Source organism: Nansenia antarctica, assembly GCF_963989245.1.
Source record: "Nansenia antarctica genome assembly, chromosome: 1".
Lineage (NCBI taxonomy): Eukaryota > Metazoa > Chordata > Actinopteri > Argentiniformes > Microstomatidae > Nansenia > Nansenia antarctica.
The window spans coordinates 9,672,420-9,693,338 of NC_137674.1; the positions used below are offsets into that span (position 1 = coordinate 9,672,420).

The 20,919-nt window shown below is 40.9% G+C and overlaps 1 protein-coding gene across 1 annotated transcript in view; it reads right to left on the reverse strand.

Annotated features, from left to right (window-relative positions):
* Nucleotides 1-20,639, reverse strand: part of prim2 (DNA primase subunit 2) — a gene marked incomplete at both ends in the record, with an annotated part of 58,308 nt that extends 37,669 nt beyond the window's left edge. The window contains 6 exons of the mRNA XM_080524011.1: nucleotides 16,390-16,527; nucleotides 16,725-16,820; nucleotides 17,182-17,302; nucleotides 17,545-17,639; nucleotides 20,019-20,131; nucleotides 20,495-20,639. Of these exons, the coding sequence (XP_080380137.1) occupies nucleotides 16,390-16,527; nucleotides 16,725-16,820; nucleotides 17,182-17,302; nucleotides 17,545-17,639; nucleotides 20,019-20,131; nucleotides 20,495-20,639 (708 nt within the window). The remainder of the gene's footprint in view (nucleotides 1-16,389; nucleotides 16,528-16,724; nucleotides 16,821-17,181; nucleotides 17,303-17,544; nucleotides 17,640-20,018; nucleotides 20,132-20,494) is intronic.
* Nucleotides 20,640-20,919: the final 280 nt, after the last annotated feature.

A 20,919-nucleotide genomic window follows, 5' to 3' on the forward strand; every position in this document is an offset into this window, starting at 1 on the left:
AGATACAAATAATCTAGATATCTGAAAAGAACATCCAATTAATAATTGATTACTCATTCATTACCTGCTAAATCTAGGGAGATGCCAAGATTGGCCTATTAGATTAAATAAAATGTGAATAAACAGATGTACATTTTGTAGACATTAGTTTTACAATGTATACTATTTTTATCTAGTCTATTGAATAGAATAATAATAATTATTATTATTATTATTATTATTATAGCTGCAAGCAGTGGCTCTAAGCCTCATGGCTTAGACACACTGGTCTAGCATCTTAACAATAATAATATTAAAACCCCTAACAAAAGGGTTCTACACGCTACAGAGTTAGACCCCTAATAATTAGTGCTGTCAATCGATTAAACATCGTAATCAAGTTAATCACAAGAATAGGCTTCCAAAGACGCTTTACAAAAGAAGTGAATGGTACAATGACATTCTCATATGAGATTACATCAATACGGTTTGCCCTAACAAGGCAGAAGCATTATTTGTAAAATGGTTTTACAAAAAAAATCAATTTAGTTACATGCCCCTTTATATAAGGTCACTCCTTTATATCTCCACTACAGATAGAAACATGTGCTCTGGTAGACATCACAATGGTTAGCCTACTCCTAAAGCCTGTGTTCTGGTAGACATCAGACTGGTTAGCCTGCTCCTGAAGCCTGTGTTCTGGTAGACATCCCACTGGTTAGCCTGCTCCTGAAGTCTGTGGTAGACATCCCACTGGTTAGCCTGCTCCTGAAGTCTGTGGTAGACATCCCACTGGTTAGCCTGCTCCTGAAGTCTGTGGTAGACATCCCACTGGTTAGCCTGCTCCTGAAGCCTGTTCTGGTAGACATCCCACTGGTTAGCCTGCTACTGAAGTCTGTGGTAGACATCCCACTGGTTAGCCTGCTCCTGAAGTCTGTGGTAGACATCCCACTGGTTAGCCTGCTCCTGAAGCCTGTTCTGGTAGACATCCCACTGGTTAGCCTGCTCCTGAAGCCTATGTTCTGGTAGACATCCCACTGGTTAGCCTGCTCCTGAAGTCTGTGGTAGACATCCCACTGGTTAGCCTGCTCCTGAAGCCTGTGTTCTGGTAGACATCCCACTGGTTAGCCTGCTCCTGAAGTCTGTGTTCTGGTAGACATCCCACTGGTTAGCCTGCTCCTGAAGCCTGTGTTCTGGTAGACATCCCACTGGTTAGCCTACTCCTGAAGTCTGCACTTCCTTGGCTGTCACTCTTTGCAGCAAAGTGGGCCAAGAAAACCTTCCCCATACTACTACACCACCTCCACCAGCTTGGACTGCTGACAGGTGTACAGGTGTTCCGTGAGTGTATATCATGCATTTAAAAGTAAAAAAAAAAAATGCATGTACCAATCATGACCAGCTTGGCAGTGACAACTTTTACATCCTTCTATTCTTCTATTCACCGTTTTGGAAATAAACTGCAGCATGTATCACATTGTGGGCTTCGCAACTAGTCACAAGCTTGCTGTATAAGCATCATTATTTATTTGATTCCAACCACGAGCCCAGATGATGATGGCACTGAACAGAGAGCCTTTCAGGCACTGATTGATTGAAAACACCAACTGTCTTGTTAGCATTATAACAAAATGTATTTTTATGCAAATTCACAGTGGCTCAGGGACGGCAGCTAAAGTGTCGAGTTGGCATTAAAGCTCGGCAGACCATGCAGGCAGCTGACTGGACTGAATTGATGACTGCTGCAGGACCGTTTATAAGTCAGAATATTGTACATCATCTCAACTTACACAGAGACTTTCATCTCAAATCTAAACACATCAAATTATATTTTCATGCAATTAACTAAGAGATGAAAGTAGAGAACATCGGAAAACATAAAGCAAAGATTTTCCTATCATGAAGGCCAACACAATTCATTGCACTTAAGAGCAGGGGAAAAGAAAAGGGAAGATGCTATTGACAGCCGAGACATTACTATGCACAAGCTGTAGGGATCATCTCACAGTTCCGTACTATATAACTTAAGGTAATTAAAAACAATTTCTAATCAATTTAGCTTGCACTACAAAATAGGATGGTGGTTCAATACTCATTTTCATTGTACACATGGTACACTAGATACAATTGTATCTGCAAAGATATAAGCATTCTTGTGTTTCATAAGACTTCATTGAATTTAATCGCCCTACAGAAGGTCTGCATGTAGTGAATTTGGCAGATTGGAAGTCATCAGAGTGAAGAAATAGCAGACTGCTGAAAACAACATCACTCCATTATTTTATTAAAAAAGAACCTGACCTACTGAGCGGGATGTTAGTGCTCTCTACTGAAAGCAGAGAGCAGAAGCAATTTCTTCCCTGGATCAGCGGTGAGCTAAAGGTCGCCTATCTTAGAGGGGAGAGAGAGTGCTTGCCTCCGAAAAAACTCTCATCCACTGAGGGACTGGAAAGGGCATTAACACAAAGACAAAATTACATCTACTGGCTGAGACAGTACTTCTACTGCAGGTCCTATACTCAAAGTGATAGAGGACAAATGGCAGAAAATAGGCATGCAAGTCCCACATTTTCATATCTTCATTCCATAGAGAATGAGCTTATATAACTAGAAGTGTGTGTAGTAGTTCCACCCCCAGAAGTTTGGAACATCATTCAAATGAAAGCAAAGCAGTCGTGAGATCAGAAATCGCAAAATAGCCTGGTCAAGGATGACTTCTAAAGTGGATAATGTAAACTGGGTTAACATCATTTCTTCTATGGTGGCTACAGAGTTTGGGACTGAGGTTCATGTATACATCATATTGGGATATTCTACTATCGTTTGGGATGGTTATTGCTATCTACTGGTCTAGTTCTACCAAGGTTACACTTACGTCATCTCTAGAATCTAGACCAGTGGTTCTCAACTGGTCTGGCTTTGGGACCCACATTTTCCCATGGTCATTAAGTTGCGACCCACTTTTATAGAATTCAAACCAAGCAAATTAATTTCTCAAAAATGGGCTAGTAAAACACTTACACACTGTCAAATGGGCTAGTAAACACTTACAATGTCAAATGGGCTAGTAAACACTTACACAATGTCATCATGACCTTTTATTAAAAAAAAAGAAAAAAAAAAGAGCACATTAGTCTAGCAAGAGCAAAGCGATTCCGATGAATAAACTGATGAGTATGAACATCACAACTGCGGGCTGCTGATCCGGGTGATTATCAAATTAAATTAAGATCATAACTACATATTGTTTACACTCACAATATGATAGTCTCTAAGAGTAGGCCTACTAAACAGGCTGTCACTCAACAGGCATCTGGGGATGCTAATGAGATAATTAGGGATTTGAGGATTGCGTTACACCTGATAAGAGTTTCAATGTCTGGTCTGGTGTGCTCAGTGTCCACCCTGATCCTCTGCTTGGACTTGAGCTGGACCATAGTTGAGAAGCCACCTTGGCACAGATAGGAGGTGCTGAGTGGCAGGAGGATTTTGACTACATGAGTGGCGAGGGACGGATACTCTCCCACCACACCGCTGCACCAGAACTGCGGGAGGCTTACCTCACGGAATTTCCTTTTCAAAACAGTTTGATCACATGACCAGCTCCTCCAACTGATTCTCTTCATTGCTTTCCAATATCGGTTCGGAAGGGGTCACATATCCAGTGATCATTGCTTAGTGAGATGCGGCGTGAGAATTATTTTCAGGGCATTTTTGCCCTTCCATAGAGATGTTTAATGTGTTGAGGTGCTCGACACCACAGCACAATACGCAACTTGTGTGAGCCAGATTCAAACGGCTCAGAATAAAGAGAGTTATTCAACACCTTTCCCCTTGACAGCACCTATACGTGCTCAGAGCCACACACGGGGGTTTCAGTCCTTTTTTTATCGTTTATGTACGTAAATCCATATTTTACGATACTCTGGGTCATATTTGCGCTTCGCCATATTTAGCTAGTGCTTGAATGACAGGTGACAGGCTAAGTTCACATTGTCGATAAAATGTTTGTGTGACCATGGCAACGGCTAGCTTACTGCATGTCTGTCAAAATAAAAGTCTGACATCAGAAAACTCAGCACTAGGAACTACGTTTGGCTTTTCTAGTGCTAAAATCTACGCTTCTTTACTTCTTTGTTTTTTTTACCACACTCCCGCAACCCACCACTTGAGAAACACCGATCGAGACATCAACAATTCCGTTTAATCGTAGAATCTCTTTTAAAAATCTCTCATTCCACCAGAGTCTAGCTTGCCAATCAATTACATTGAGAATCATGACAACAGAACATTGAATGCATGGCAATACATTTACCTAGGACACTATGTGCACACAAGCACACAAACTATGCATTGGGAGAAAAAAAAAAATACTTTCACACAATGCAGCTAATGTACGGTACAGTAACAAAATGGGACACCGTTGAAAGTTCAATAAGCAATTTGTCTTAAAGAGGGGAGAAGAGTAATGGGATGTCATAACAGTGTCTTCACACCAGAGCCGGCTTGTTCACGGGCCTGGCCTCTCCCTGTGAAGATTCTCACTAGAGCGGGAGATTAGGCCTTTAATATTTAAACAGCCCCGCCACCCTGTACAACAACCAATGTGACCAATAATTAGAATCCTGAAAAATTCATTTGGGTGACCTTACCCATATCAAGGTGACACGAGAGAGAGAATGTGTTTCAGTGCACAGGAACTGTTTTTTTTTGTTATTATTATTTTAGCCGGGAATGTGTGAATCAGTCTCCAACTAGCATTATTTCCCATCATTAAATGGCAAAAAAAAAAAAAACTACAATATCATGTGAACGATCAGCACCCATCAATGCCATCACACACTCTGTGGAAGTTTATTACCCAAATTGATGGCAGCTCTTCCAAAGTAAACATTCAGGCAACTCATTCAGACCATTTTCACGACCGTGCCCCAAGGCATGCATCTTACTACGGCACAAGCAAATGATTTTTGAACAAAGTGTTTGTTGTTCTGCATTACAATGAGGGGAAGCGAGACAGAAGGAAGGAGGCAGTGGCGGCTTGATAGATGCATGGATGGGGCTGGATGCTTTTGCTGAAGCAAGCCATCTATTGAACCATTAGAAATAACAGGCATTTCTTAGGAGAAATACTGACATCATAATATCGGTTCTGAGTCTCACATCAGGCCAATACTTTAAAGCATTTAAATCACACCGTCAGTTGTCCGGAGTATCATCCAGATCAAGTCCTATGAATCCACATACGAATGTGAGACTATACTCCGCCACACCCCGAGTAGAACGTAAACAAAACACCCTGCGACTTCAATTGGAATCTGGACCGACTGGTCAAATTGGATTGTGTGGCCGTTTAAATTAACAAGCTGGAGAAATGTTTCCCTCCCGATGGTGTCATTCAATTACATTGCTGTTGACTCCTCAATGTATGGTACTATGTTCTAATAAAACCCTTAAAAAGGGATACTCCACTCTTTTTTTTACTTAGTTTTCATTTCAGTTTCAGCAACTTGTACAATCATGTCATGTTTTGTCTACTATTTTTTCCAGTCTTTTAGCTGTACACATATGGTCCATGAATGTGGTTCAAAGCAAGACACACAAAGCAAAAAAGAGCGATCAACAAAAACATGATACACCTTTTAAAACGTTTTCCCTGGTTTGGCCCTGACTTTGGCCGTAGTTGATTAGCCCAGACAGTTTTACATATTTAGCTTCCTTAGATTCAATTCAATGATACTTTATTTATCCCCCGTGGGGAAATTCATAGTCATATGTTGGGCTCCACAGGGCCCCAATTAAATCAAATCTGGAAATATGTCCAAAGCACCTTGCAGACACTCCAACAAATGATGACAGAACGCCCCTCTGAAGACTGTCTACATTACATTTTTGAGTAGTCACATTACTATGCTGTAATTCACATTAGTATTTTGTTACCACGACACCCAAAATGTAATCATGTATTACTGTGTGAAAGTACAGCGACTTCTCTGGAAAATGAAAGTCTCTAACATCTCACTGATTTCTGGCCCCCAAAGATGAAACGATATCAAATGACTGATGTGATGCTGACCGCTGGTTATCCTTGTGTATCAAAATAAACACGGCTCTTGGAATGACATGTTTGACTTTGAGCAACTTCCAAAAACATAGCGTGGCTAAATATTTAAACCTGGCATAGACATTGAGGGCCTATGGATGGCAGTGATAATGGACTCTCAGTGATAGTGATACTTTATATGCATGGCTAATGTCTCCACAGGATGCCTGTTAAACTAACAACTCTTCCCACTGTGTGCAGCTGAAGGTCACCTTGCCCGGGAGCCATGAGAGATACATCAGAAAATTAAATCATTTTAAACAGGCCAGTTCAAAGAGGATGCTGGCGGGAGGTGGACGGGTGAAATAGTAAGAACAATAGAGTGGAAAAGAGTAATAAAGAGGGTAATCTGGGAGAAACTGAGTATGATTGAGCATATTAGGGACAGAAGAACGCAACACAAACAATGAGATGCCTTTCATAGACACTGGGCTAGGACTGTATGTCTGATCCAAGACATTACATAACCTGGCTTCTCCATTTTCCTCAGATAAATAACCACTTCAGGAAGAAACATACACCATCTTCATGCCAAATGTACTGAAATGTGTGTTCTACAGGCAAACAAGTGGAAACCAAAGCCAAATCCATCAAAGATATCCTACAGCTTTTATGTGAAGGGATTTACTAAAGAATATACACAATATAGATGTTTAATTTTCTAATCCAGTGAAACTGAACATGGTGCTTGCCATGTTGGTCCTTGACAGCTGAGGGAAACCAGAGGCATCAAGAGATGACAACAAGAGATTAAGCCTTATTTAGGGGCTTTGGCTGAAGGGGGATATTTTGCCCTAACGCAATCAAACTCTTCCAAATGCCTGCATTAATTATTTAAGCATTAGTCCAAAGTGTTGAAGTTGTCTCAAACAAATCATGTTACAACAAGCTGTGGAGGCTATCAGTCTGAAGTGCACCTGCTCGAGCTTAGGAGGAAGGCAGTGAACGATTCATCTGAGAGAAACGCGCTACAGAGAGTCGTGAGAACAGCACAGAAGATCACCGGCGCCCCCTCCCCTCTCTGGAAGAGCTGTACAACACACGCTGTCTCAGGAAGGCCTCCAAGATCTCCAGGGACCCGACCCACCCTTTCCTAACACCAGGGGAGCCACCCCTCCTAAATTTCGTTGTTTGGTACCTGTACTGTAGCAATGACAAATAAAGTCCATTCCATTCCATTCCATCATCTTTCCTAGCAGACAAAACCACTTCACGCTGTACAACAGAGAATGGTGAGCATTAGCTAATGAGGTCATGATGATTGGCGAATTCCTATTTGTATTTTGATGCAACTCGCATTGTGGCACACCTGTAAATCAGAAATCAGCTCTGGTGGGAAAAAAGGTCTGTCTGTAATTTTTTTGCCAAGCCATCTCCCTCGCCTTGATAATTGTGGCAGTATTGCTGCTATTGTAGCTCTGCACTCTCGATTTCCCTTATTTTCCCACAGAATGTTCTGTAATGGATTTTTGTCATTTTTCATTTTTTTTGACAATCGGCTGCTTATTACTCCGTGCGCGTGCCCAAAGCAACACTTTACAAGTCTGGCCAGAGTTAGCGTTGACGAGACATGGCTAAATTGTCTTAATGGAACGGCTTGAGCCTTAAGTCACATTCTACAACAGCATGTTTGGATACTGGATTCTGATTGCCTCGGCTTCGCCTCGTGCCACAACCCTGTACCAGTGGTACAACCCCCTTCCTCTCATGGTAAATTGCTTCCGTCGACGTTAAGAGTAACCACAGGGCTTGACATTAAGCCTTTTCAGGTACAGGTATAAAAGTTACCTGTCCAAATATGACGACGCGCGTGTGTGTGTGTGTCTACTAACACACTACAAGCCAGTAATACATTACATTACATTCCAATTCCAACAATTACTGTGGATCTACGTGCACGCCAGAGAACGCTCGATTTCAAAGTTTAAAGTAAAGAGTCATGTCAGCATTAATGTTTTGATTCAAAGGCATGATTTGCTAGATTCTCTAGGCATGATTGTTTTAATTTTGAGTTATTTAATTTGAAATTATAATAAATATTCACAATTCATCAGTTGGGTTCTTATTTGTTGATAATCCAATGTGACAACTTGCCCAGCATAGTGTAACAGTTTACTCGCTGATGGGGCAAATTATCACAAATGCACACTGTCTATTTAACGGTCTACAGCTCTGTACTGAAATAAGATATTATGAAGATATAATCAATACAAAATATGTGCCCAAGACTTTGGTATGACATTTATACCATTGTGATGTATTGTGGCCAGTAAATATTAGACAGCGTGTGACAACATACCCCGTGCTCCCCTACTCAGCGGACATACAGTAGATGTTTGACAAGGCAGCATACATTGACAAGGCAGCATACATTGACAAGGCAGCATACATTGACAAGGCAGCATACATTGACAAGGCAGCATACATTGACAGACAAGGCAGCATACATTGACAAGGCAGCATACATTGACAAGGCAGCATACATTGACAAGGCAGCATACATTGACAATTGACATGGCAGCATACATTGACAAGGCAGCATACATTGACAAGGCAGAATACACTGACAAGGTAGCATACATTGACAAGGCAGCATACACTGACAAGGCAGCTACATTGACAAGGCAGCATACACTGACAAGGTAGCTACATTGACAAGGCAGCATACATTGACATGGCAGCATACATTGACAAGGCAGCATACATTGACAAGGCAGTATACATTGACAAGGCAGCAGACATTGACAAGGCAGCATACATTGACAAGGCAGCAGACATTGACAAGGCAGCATACACTGACAAGGCAGCAGACATTGACAAGGCAGTATACATTGACAAGGCAGCAGACATTGACAAGGCAGCATACATTGACAAGGCAGCAGACATTGACAAGGCAGCATACATTGACAAGGCAGCATACATTGACTTGAGTAACGGAGTGTCGGTTTCTTTCACTACGGACTTAAAATTTCCACAAGCCAACTTTGCGGTCAAGAAGGTTGGCACTTTTGCGGGCAGTAGAGTTAATAACGGTCACGCGCACGCCGCACGCAATAGCATTAGAATTGCTGATACAAGCTACACCGCCTCATAGGCAGCGAGAATGAGGTGCATTGTAACATCAAGCAAAACAAAACAGCAAAACATTTATTACTTTTCTGATCGAACAACTGAAGGAGGAATAATGTTTTTGCGGATATTAATACTTCTTTAATTAATACAATCTTTGCACACAGTTGAATCGTCTATGACAACTCTGACACAGTTAAGACATAACTTGGCAATGTTTCCACCATTGATTTCACAATGCAATATAAGCAGTGGAGACATGACAGCGGACATGAATAATTTATTGATAGCACTATGGACTAAACATTATTTTGCCCGTGTATGCAGCTTTCTGTGCCTGTGGTTTAGATAATCTATTTTAAATCGATGCAATCCTATGGTTTATTGAAACGATAGAAGACACAAACACGTTGCACTGTTTTATAGATCCCTTTCAAGCACAATTAATCCTCACTACAAGTTTCATGTGGCACATTGTTCTCACATGCAGTACCATTCCAGAGCAGGTGGGCTATGGCAAATAACAGGCTGTTTACTTCTTATTTTAATCTAAGTGATAACAATGAGATTACAGTTTTTATACTTTACTATCCAGAAGAACTGCCGTCACTTCATTTGTCACCCGATGACGATTAATCGTTCCTGAGGGTCAAAGTCGATTTTTTATATTTGGATAACGTTAACATTTCCCGATTCAAATAAACGCGAATTAACGGACAGAACTAACGTCAGTTCTGTAGCACTATTAGTTCTTGTTCTTGCATTAATCATGCACAGAAAAACAATAGAACAAAAATTATATAGTTCAGTAATTATTATTACGGGACGGCTGTGGCAGGAGGTAGAGTCGGCATCTAATGGATTAGCGGTTCGAACCCTGACCAGGCCGGCGCCTTGCATGGTAGCTTGCCGCCATTGGTGTGTGAATGTGTGTGTGGGTGAATGAGAGGCCATTGTAAAGCACTTTGGAATAAGACGCTATATAAGTCAGTCCATTAATCATTTATTATTACTTATTATTATTATTGAATTATTGGAATGGGACGAGAGTCTGGCGTCATTCAACTGCGCGTTGTGTAAGTTTACAGTTGTGTATTTGGCTGGACAGCTATAAAAAATATGTGCATTGCTCTGATTCTGCACAGGGTATTAGCGGCATGCCTTTTTTCTGTTCTGCATTATTGTTAAGTTAGCCTAATTTAAGTATTCAGAAGGAGAAATTCATGAGGATTAATAACAGAATAAATTAAAATGTTCACTGTTTTTGCGTTTAAGATATTAAGTGATTTCTTGCCGATGATCCATGGCTGTCTTTGTGAATGTCGGCACACATCGGGAAAATCGATTAATCGTTCCATACCACCCACTGATTAATCGACCAACACCTATTGGCAAGACACACAAGCACCTTTTCAAAATGGGAATATCAAATCTGGGAAAGTGAGGAGAGCCAGCAGTAGGTAAAAGGCGCTGAGCGCAAGGAAATCTAAATACACCCTTTAGTGAACAGCCTTATGAATTATGACTTGATGACCAGAGAGAATTACACAATTTACACAACTGAATGGCAAACCACCGTCTCTGAGTATGATCAGTCATATAATAGCCTGTAATGTCCTTTAGTCAAATGTCCACAGTACATGACCCAAAGTCAAATGATGAAACATTGTGTTTACACAGTAATTGGCACCCAACAGTGGCTATGCAAGTGAATCAATTGAACTCAAAGTGTGTCTTGTCAGGGGGGGAAGAAAAACAAGCAACAGTAGCCACAGGGTTCCTCCAGCCATGTCTGAATAGGAAACAGGCCTTTCTGTCCGATCAGGCAGAGAAGTGTCGTCTCGGTTATGTTCCAGGGGAAGCAGGGCAGCTTCATTGAAATTCTCCACATCGCACCGTGGAGTAAAGGGTCACAGGCATCAGAGAAAAGCACTTAAGCTTGCACCCTATCCTAACGGTCGAAGAAAACAAGTAAATACCAATGGGTTCTGAAAAAAGTCTTGCGATCACAGTGCTGTGCAGAACCTTCAAAACATACAGAAAAATAAACGTTTTTCTGCCACCTGCATTTGCTAGGGCAGTTCAGAGGAGGACATTGAAAGGGAAAAAAAATCAACCCAATTGTACGGTTTGATTTTTTTTTTACCTGGCAATTGATTTCAACATTACACAATGGAAACTATTTGGAGTCTCATAAATGTCTTGTTCCAGGCTTGATTTACGGCAGCACCCCGCCATATGAAGATTGACACATTTCATTTCTCCCAGCAGCACCCAACATTCTGAATGCCATAGGAGGGGAAATATGTTTTCATTTGCCAAGACGGATTAGACCCGGTGCAGCCATCACACGGTTCTTTGATGCAATGTGAGTAGAACATTTCTGGCTGGCAATGTCTGCACCACACAGCCTGGACACTAGTTTACTTACTAGAAAATAATAATCATTTCTTTGAGTGACAGAGGTAGGAATGTTTGCCAGAGATGAATTTCATTCACCTGTCACAGTCTGCTTGGCAGCAATGTGAAAGACACTTCGCTAGTGTAGTTGCCATGGTGGACAGAGGCAACCAAACCCTTTCAACTGACTTATTTTTGCCTAATACAACTGGTCTACTGCATTCATTGTATCAATCCCATCATCACTACTGATTTACAAATTGTTAAAAATATATATTAAAAAAGATATAGGGAACAGTCTTCTCAAGCCAAAACAACCAGGATTCCAAGTGATAAAGAGAGCCAATTCCTTTGCATCTATCAGCAAATACTAATTGAGCAAAATCTTACCCACTATTTTCCCAAATGATTGACTTTTGGATGCAGACTTTAAGTACTGTTCCCAGAATCTAATTAAAATGCTCAATCAAGCTTTGGGTGGACAACTTCTGGATGAAGTACTTTCTGTTCCCATAGCTGTCAGATGTATTAATATTTCCCATATCATGCCTACATTTTAATAACTCTGATTATGGCAGCAATTACTTCCTCTTCCACATTGTTTACTAGAACTGAGTTTTATAATCTGAATTTAATAGGTCATGAGACTAAAGTTGCAATTACCGCAGATGATCAAAATCGATCCAGTCAGCCACGGGAAACATAGGCTTGTATTAAAAATGGATGGAGGTAAACGTATAAAAAACGATTGAAGGGACATTGTTCATTTATAGTCCATAAATGTTCTTGTTTGTCTCAAGGGCAAACTAAAGACACCATCAGTGAGACTTGCTTGAGAAATGTTAGAGAGCGAACACAGGCCACACATATCCCTCGGGCAGGAAGCACCTCTGACATTAGGGGACATATGAGCTGACACTGCCCTCAGGGGTTATGGGGTGTGGCGTCAGTTATGTAGTGTCTACTAGTAAATGCAATTTAAGATACCTAGACCAAAGGTCTAGACCAATACCTAGACCAATATTTACTGTAGAAATCTGTCATACTCTACCATTTACACCATAATTAGTTATTAGGCTATACTGTATGTATAATGGAAGCGAGTGATTCCACTTTCATTGAAATCTAATCACATTTATGTCATATCATAAATAGATCATAGAGTATGTAGCCTGTACTCAAAATTCTAATTCAAATCAGATATTGTTACACTGCCTAATAGAGGAGTGTTTTATGGTGGACCAGAACTGGAAAAGCATTTTTATAACATTAACAAGGACATTTCCCCACAAACTACAGTAAAGGCCCATCAAATGAAACCCAGCAGCTCCGTTAATGGATTTGGCAGCTTTTGTTTCTTCACAAACAATGTCAGCCTAGAGCTCAACAGAGAGGAGTCAATAATGGCCATGCCTCGTCCCAGCATGAATAATCCCTACGTCAAATGAGAAGAGGGACACTCCTATGCTGTTTATGGTCACTTGTTGGCCTGGAAATGGCTTGTTGGATTTTAATAACACCAAGAACAGTTGGAGTGAAATATTTCATTGAGGTCCCAGAAGAGATGAAACGTGTCCCACCGCAGATCAACAATGGGAATTGCTAGTGCACGCATGAACCACATGACACACAAGTGGGTGTTATACAGACTACCCCCCGTCTTGCCAAGAGCTTCAGTGCACTGGTTCATGACTTAGTGCAGCGGCAAATGGCTGACATAATACAGCTATAGGGAACCACGGATGAACAGCTAAACGGTGCACGGCAACAACAACAATGTTACTTACAGCAGTAGCCGTATTCAACTCTGGGAAGTAGAGAAATTAACTGTCCTATATGAAAAAACTTTTTTTCCACTTTTTCAGTGCTTGTGCACATGTACATTTGGGTCTCTGATGGGCATACTAACCAACAAACAAACTGTGAAATAAAACAACCCAATCTGTTTTTTTGTGGGCTGCCTATTTCAGTAAACATGCGATTCAACAAGCCATTCAGATTTGCCACCCGATGCTACGTATATTGGGGTCTCATTAGAATCTCCACCCACGGCTTCTCCTGAAAGACGAATCAATATCAACTGTCCATGACCAAACTGCAGATGAGGTAAACGTAAAGTATTATTAAAAAGACACCTATAGTAACTTGTTGAAAAAGAGTATAATATGGGACCTTTAAACAAACCAAGTATCTAAATATTGTGCAGATTGAGAAATGTTTTCCACTTGAACCCTCAATGTGGAACAGCCGTGGCCTGGGGTGGTCCAGTGGTCTAGCACCGCGGTCTACAGTGCACGCATATGCCCATGTCGGCATGGGTTCGAATCCGGTCCACTCCCTGCTTGACATGCCCTCTCTCCCTTCTTCTCCCTACTTTCCTGTCAGTCTTCACTATATCTGTGCAATAAAAATATGAGTGGGACTGCCCCACTCAAAAAAACAAATAAAAAAACAAAACAAAGTGGAGCAGCCTCTGGTCTACCCTGCAACTCGACACCATCAGACACTAACAGCTACATACTCAATGCAGACATACACAATATAAGAGGGGGCCTGATCACCAGACCTAATGACTGGAGTTCATGGGTAAATAATGTGACTACCAGTCATTATTGGGGTTGAAACTCATTGTTATAATGTGGCTGAGGAGAATCACCTCCCAACACTTCAGGGAAAAGCAAAACAATGCTTTTTGAGAACGAGCCTTCAGTTCTACAGTGTATTGTTCATTGGGTTCTTCATCATAGCATAACATCACATGCAATCCTCAGGTCCCACAGGACAAAAAAACTGTATTGTTTCTATTCTACCCAAAAATACACAGTCAAACTTCATTCTCAAGTTGGAATTCTCCAATATGGAGATATGCTCTTCTAGCAACACAGATAAGCTAATGATTTTGGTGCGGAACATGTTGGAATGGATACAAATCTGACACTGATAATGGAATGATTATAGTGAGGAGAGGATTGAGACATGCACTTTGCAAGTATGTCTGTCAGCCAAGCAACCACAATACTACACTTAAAAAGATACTCCTTCAAGACCAGGTGCAAAATATGCTATAAAAATCATACATTTTTAAAAGTGTATTTCTTCACCTTTGACAGAAATGTGTAAAATAATGGACCATTTACACTTCTTATTTAGTACAACCCGACATCCAAATATAGGCAAAATGTGGGTCAATCAATCTCTGGCCCTTTATAAGTAATAGTACTTTGTGGTAGGCTATGCCGCAGGTTTCTCTTTTCAACACCATCTCAGAGAATCTCCCTGAGCTCCCCCAATGGTTTTAATCTTAGAATGGGCTGGGGGGGGGGTTGCTGGCAGAATGACCTATAACTCTTACACAAGTGTGTGTTGTCATCTGTTCTTAGGCAGGCCTCAAGAAACCATCGGACCCGCCTACTCCTGTCAACGGCCCGGAAAAAGCAATGCACCACCGCCTTCCAATCTTTCACACAACTCCTCAACCTCTCTCCCCCCCACACGCACAGCATCATCTTCTCATCACATCCCCCACTCTCTGTTCTGTGGTCCATTAGAGGGAGACTCGCATTTCCAACCATCAGACATCCATGCATGTAATCCCTCCCAGTGCAGGAAAATGACAATGCTCTGCAGATATAAAGACTGCCTTATGTGTGACTGACTGGACAATCCAGCATTAACTACACTGATTGGTCCAAGGGGAGTGCTGTAAGCAACTGACATTCTACACTTTGAACAATATGTGACAGCGGTTGGTGAAAGGTGGACCAAGTCAGCAAGGTCATTTTTCAGTTTTGGACAGATTATGAAAGTGCAGACTGTAAGCTTTCAAATTACCGAAAATAGTTGAAGATTATTATTAGCAGAAAAAAAATCACCCTGAACCAAAACAAACAAACACACAGGTTTCAGACCGTGCTCCATCGCTCCATCCTAGTTAGCGAAACAACAAAGATTCGGCTTTCAAATCGGCTTCCACACTGGGTGCGTTTCTTCTGTGGCTCTACCTGCGGAGCTGCTACTGCCAGCCTTATCTTTGCACACTGAGTTTTGCCTGCAGCACGGGGAAAAATAGGCGAGAGTCCTAATCTCTAGATGGCGTGCTGTGGCAGCCAGCGTGAGAAACGCTTGAGACCCGCGCCTCACGCGTGCTGTATGGCTGCTCTCACCCGTTAACATGGACGTGCTGCTGAGGTTGACGCTTGGGTTTTTTCGCCGTAAATACGAGCAGTGTGCAAGAAAATTATGTTGATTTGTGTTCCATTTCTAATGAATTAAATAACTGATTGAGTGTACAACCAGCTATGAAGCGTAAATGTGTTGAGGACTACTGGACAAAGGCTGTCACAGGGAAATTAATCAACTCCTACTAAAGCCTTCCTGTTAGAAAAGTGACGATCATATTTGAGTTTGAGCAACCATTCTTGGATGTCTGAGTGATAACCAAGACGGCCACCATCACAGAACCCATCTAAAAGAATTACTCTTGCGAGTTATCGTTATGGCGATCCTAAGAGAGGAACCAGCTATCTGTCTCGTACTGATTGATTCCTTTTCGATATTAATCAGATGAGACAAGCTCCTCTTGTTGTGACCATCTTCGCTGGAACCTGCCGTCTGGACAAGGACATACAGTGTGCCTTCTTGGAAAGCGTTAGGATTTCATGATAATTCAAACTCAACGTTGTCTCTCCTGATTGGATAAGTGCGGCCACGCTCCAAGTTCACACCTCTACACTTTTCATAGTAATGTAAACAACTAACGCCTCTTTCTTCCTAGCGTTCGTCATGGCGATATGTTACTTTGTAGATTGAAATTGATACCATAATATTGGCCACATTACCGCGAGTGCTTTGGATAGTCTGGTGCGGTAGTCATTGAGAACGATGGCGACAATGTCCTGGTGAGGGATGTAGACGTAACCCCCCTTGAGGTAGACTTTCCGTGTTCGGACCAAATCCAGGGCGTCTTGAAACGGGACCTTTAAAAGGGAATGAGGTCATTTACTCAACAGGGTTGCTCATCCAGATTATTTACCCTCCCAACATGAAGTTGTCATCCTAAGGGGAAACATCTGATCCTTCTCACTGAGTGCAGTGCTTTCACAGGGTGCCAAGCGCTGAATACGAGTTCAACTTTGCAGTCTCAATAAAAAAAGAGGGGAACTACATGACTTACTTTGTAGAAGTCTTGGTCCTCAACAGTGATCCCACTGACACCATAGCTTGAGTGGACAAGTTTATCCATCAGGTTTCTCTTTTCATCAACACTAATCTGGTAAAACATTAGGAGAGAGAATAGGTGTTCAATGACCCCCCCCACACACAAAAAACATGTTGACAGCTGATAGTATACAGTAGCACAATATAATGATGGCATTCTCAGGGCTGGTATAACTGCCAGTATTGTGATCTTACAGCTCCCTCTGCTGTCTAAAAGCTGAAACACCACAACATTTCCCCAGACAGCTCAAATGCATTTCTATGGGCACAGTTCGTATCAGGCCCTTTAATTGATAGTACATTCAGACTTATCTTATACAGTATGGTATGATTAAAGTAACATGTGTTTCTAAAATGCCTATTGACATTATCATATTAAAGCCATGAGAAACCAACAATAAAAAAGGGCTCACCGTATCATAATGAAGACTATTTCGATGAAGAAATTCAGTTTTGTATTTTGACGGCAGGCAATTGAAGCGATAACGGAAAAGGTCAATTTCCTGCTGTATAAGCCACCGTCTGAGATCCTCTCTGCAAGATGACATTGAAACAAACAACACAGTGCAGAAAATAAAACACAAACAACAGGCATGCCAGTCAGGGACACCCGCCCAGAATGTTTAGGTCATATCGAACAATAGCTAATTGCTAATTACTAATTCAGGCTATCACTTATGATGATATTTGGTCATTTTCTCTTGTTTTAGTATTGTACAAGCTCATTTGGAGAACAAGCCTGTTAACATAAAAGACTAAGTAAAGACTTCACTTACGTTTGGCAATAAGCAAGCCGAAGAATGAAGTGGGAGATATGGTCCTTCCTTCGTTTCTCATATTCACTGGGCCCAGTCAAAGGCTTCTTGTCATTCTTAATGGTTTGAAAATGATAAAACAAATATCAGACATTGTGGCACAATGACACATTCATATTTTCTGGTTTCATATGAGATGCGACTGAGAAGCCATGCTGACAGAATGAAGGACGGGAAAGCAACACAACTAACATGAACTTAACAACGCAATCAACATTTTCAAACAGGAGGACGTCGTGATGAGAGAACTCTGTCTTCACCATAAAGGCAATTAGTAGAGGAAAGCAAAGTTGACATATGATGGATTCTACACAGCAAAACACTAACTTGTCTGGGGAAAAACTTTACTTTTTCTATACTATGCCATGAGGGCTTGGGCATCTTAAAAACTCAGCTGCCATTGACAGACTACATTATTGTTCAGTAACCAGTAATTCTGAAATGGAAAAGGCTATACAGTGGCAAGAAAAAGTGAGTGAACCCTTTGGAATTACCTGCATTTATGTATAAATTGTGTCAAAAATTAACAAACACAATATGTTTCTTTTAACTAATAACACAAACATTATAGTATTGTTCTTGTCCATATTGAATACATCATTCAAACATTCACAGTGTAGGTTGGGAAAAGGATATGAAGCCCTAGGCTAATGGCTAATACAAAAGCTAATTGGAGGCAGGCACAAACCTGGAGTCCAATCAATGAAAGGAGATCGGAGGTGTGGGTTAGAGATCCTTTGACTTATAACATTTACTGGGGAAAATCTGCACTACAGTACTGCCACTGAATGTTTCAGCTAGACAGGTAGATATTCCATTAAACATCCCAGTCGTCCAGAATATTAAATAATATCTAGGTGTCTCAATCCACCCCTCGATCTCAAACACAGTGGTAATTGTTCTCAATTAATTATAAGAATGTGCTGAAGGAGGTAGAATCCGATCTACAAAGGTGGAAAACTTCTCCCCTCTCATTTCATTCCCGTATTTCAGTTATTAAAATGAATATTCTTCATTTAAAAAAAAAAAAGACAATCTTTTCAGTTCCATGCTCCCACTAGCACCACCAAGTGGCTACTGGAAGACAGATTACATTCTCTTTCTTCCAAATGTATAAGGGGGGGGGAGAAGCCCAGACTTAAATTCTTAATCCTCCAGAGGCAGAAAAGTGAGGGGGTATTGAGTCTCCCAAACTTCAAATGGTATTATTGTTTTTTGGTGCTGTGTCCTCTCTCCACATGGTTTGACACAGCTGCTTGTATATCTTGGTGCCCTATAGAGGAAAATACTGTTCATCCCCATAAGTTACAAGATGTAGGCTAATATATTCCAATATTTCTATCAAACAGTCTACATTTAAATTCGGCTCCATCATCACGGAGTTAATTTCAGTTTGGCGTTGTGCAGAATCATAATACTGGTTTCCAGTTGGGAGGTCGTCCAATGTCATTTCCCCAGTGGAGTAACAATCGAGTTCATACACTCTGATCTGTAGATCTCAGCAGACTGGCTACTCAAGCTAGAAAGGGTTACAAAGTAATCTCAAAGAGTTTAGATGTTCATCAATTCACAGTTAGACAAATTGTCTATACATGGAGACAATGGCTAAGACAAAGCTAAAGGCTTGAAGGAATCATTGGAACTGGTTAACATCTCTGTTCATGAGTCTCCCATACGTAAAACATTGAACAGCCATGGCAGGACACCACAGAGGAAGCCGCTGGTCTCCAAAAAAGCCCAGACCTTAACCCAATAGAGATGCTGTGGAATGACCTCAAGAAAGCTGTTTACACCAGACCTCCTAAGAATATGGCTGAGCTGGAGCAGTTCTGTAAGGAAGAATGGTCCAAGATTGAATGTGGTGCAGGTCTGATCGGCAGTTAGCGGAAGTGCTTCCTTGAGGTTATAGCTGCCAAAGGAGGTTCGACCAGATATTAAATCCAAGGGTTCACTTTTTCCACTAGTACTGTGAATGTTCAATGGGTGTGTTCGATAAAGACATGAAAGATTATAATTGTTTGTGTGTTATTAGCTTAAGCACTGTGTATGAGTGTTTATACTCACTATACTTAGATCGGATCTTCATCTGGGACTTAGATGAAGATCAGATCACATTTTATGACCAGTTACTGCAGAAAACCAGGTAATTCCAAAGGGATCACATACTTTTTCTTGCCACTGTACATTATATTGTATTTAACAATGCTAGTGCAAATATTAAATTTTCTGTAACTTTTATTTATTGCATTTTACACTTGCTTTGTGTCATTACATTATGTATTGACACTAGTATATACAACTAGTGCTGTATTTAGACATTTTTAGACTTTATTACAGTAGTATAAATATAATTTCTTACTCTGCATTTCTCAATTGGATTACTGCATTTATCTATTAATATCATGATCTTATTGGTTAAATAATGTGGTACTTACAGCCTCAGTTTTGTAGGGGAAGTTCAGGTTTGAGATCTCTGCATCCAGCTTCTTAGTGTATTGCTCAGATGTTTTCACATAGCTCACTCCCAAATTCTCAACTGTCTTCAAGACTAGAATGCAAGACAACAATAATATGAACCCACATGGATTAATTGATGACTAGAATAGATGCAACAGATATTTTCAACAGCGCAGTTGGTTTACATTCGGTATTTCAGGAGACGATCACACTTCTAGGCTAGGTCCTACTGTTTGCAGCATCTTGACGTGTTTCATAGAACACTACTTCATATGGTGATGGTGATGGGGGCGCTTTATCTTGTGGAATCATGCTTTAATCTCCTTCTTTACAAGAAGTAGGCCCTAACATACATTAAATCAAGACCTAATATGCATGTCATATTAATAATGTCTTTGCGACATGTTGTTGGAGGCATAGTATGCAGAAATCACTGAGTGGGGCTTTGACTTACGTTTCAACCTTTCCACAGCAAACGTCTCAAATTCGCTCAATGAGATGTTTTCATTAGGTGGCTGGCCGTAAAGCTGCAGACAATGCCCGTACAGCTCCGTCTGAGGATTGCCAATGGTTCTCTTCCTTCTGCTCTGGAACTGCATGTTGCCTATGAATGAATGAATGAATGCATGAATGGTCTTTATTGTCATTGATATAGTACAGGTACCAAACAACGACATTTGGGAGGGGGGGCTCCCCTGGTGCTAGGAAAAAAATACTAAAAACAAGAAGGGAAAAGAGCTGGTTTACATAAATAAAGGCTATATACACTATCCACTATACTATACTATACAAATAAAACACTGTGCTGTACTCTATGCTATGCTATACCTATTCTAACATTTCCTATCTCTGAACCTTATGTACCCTAGGGTTGTCATA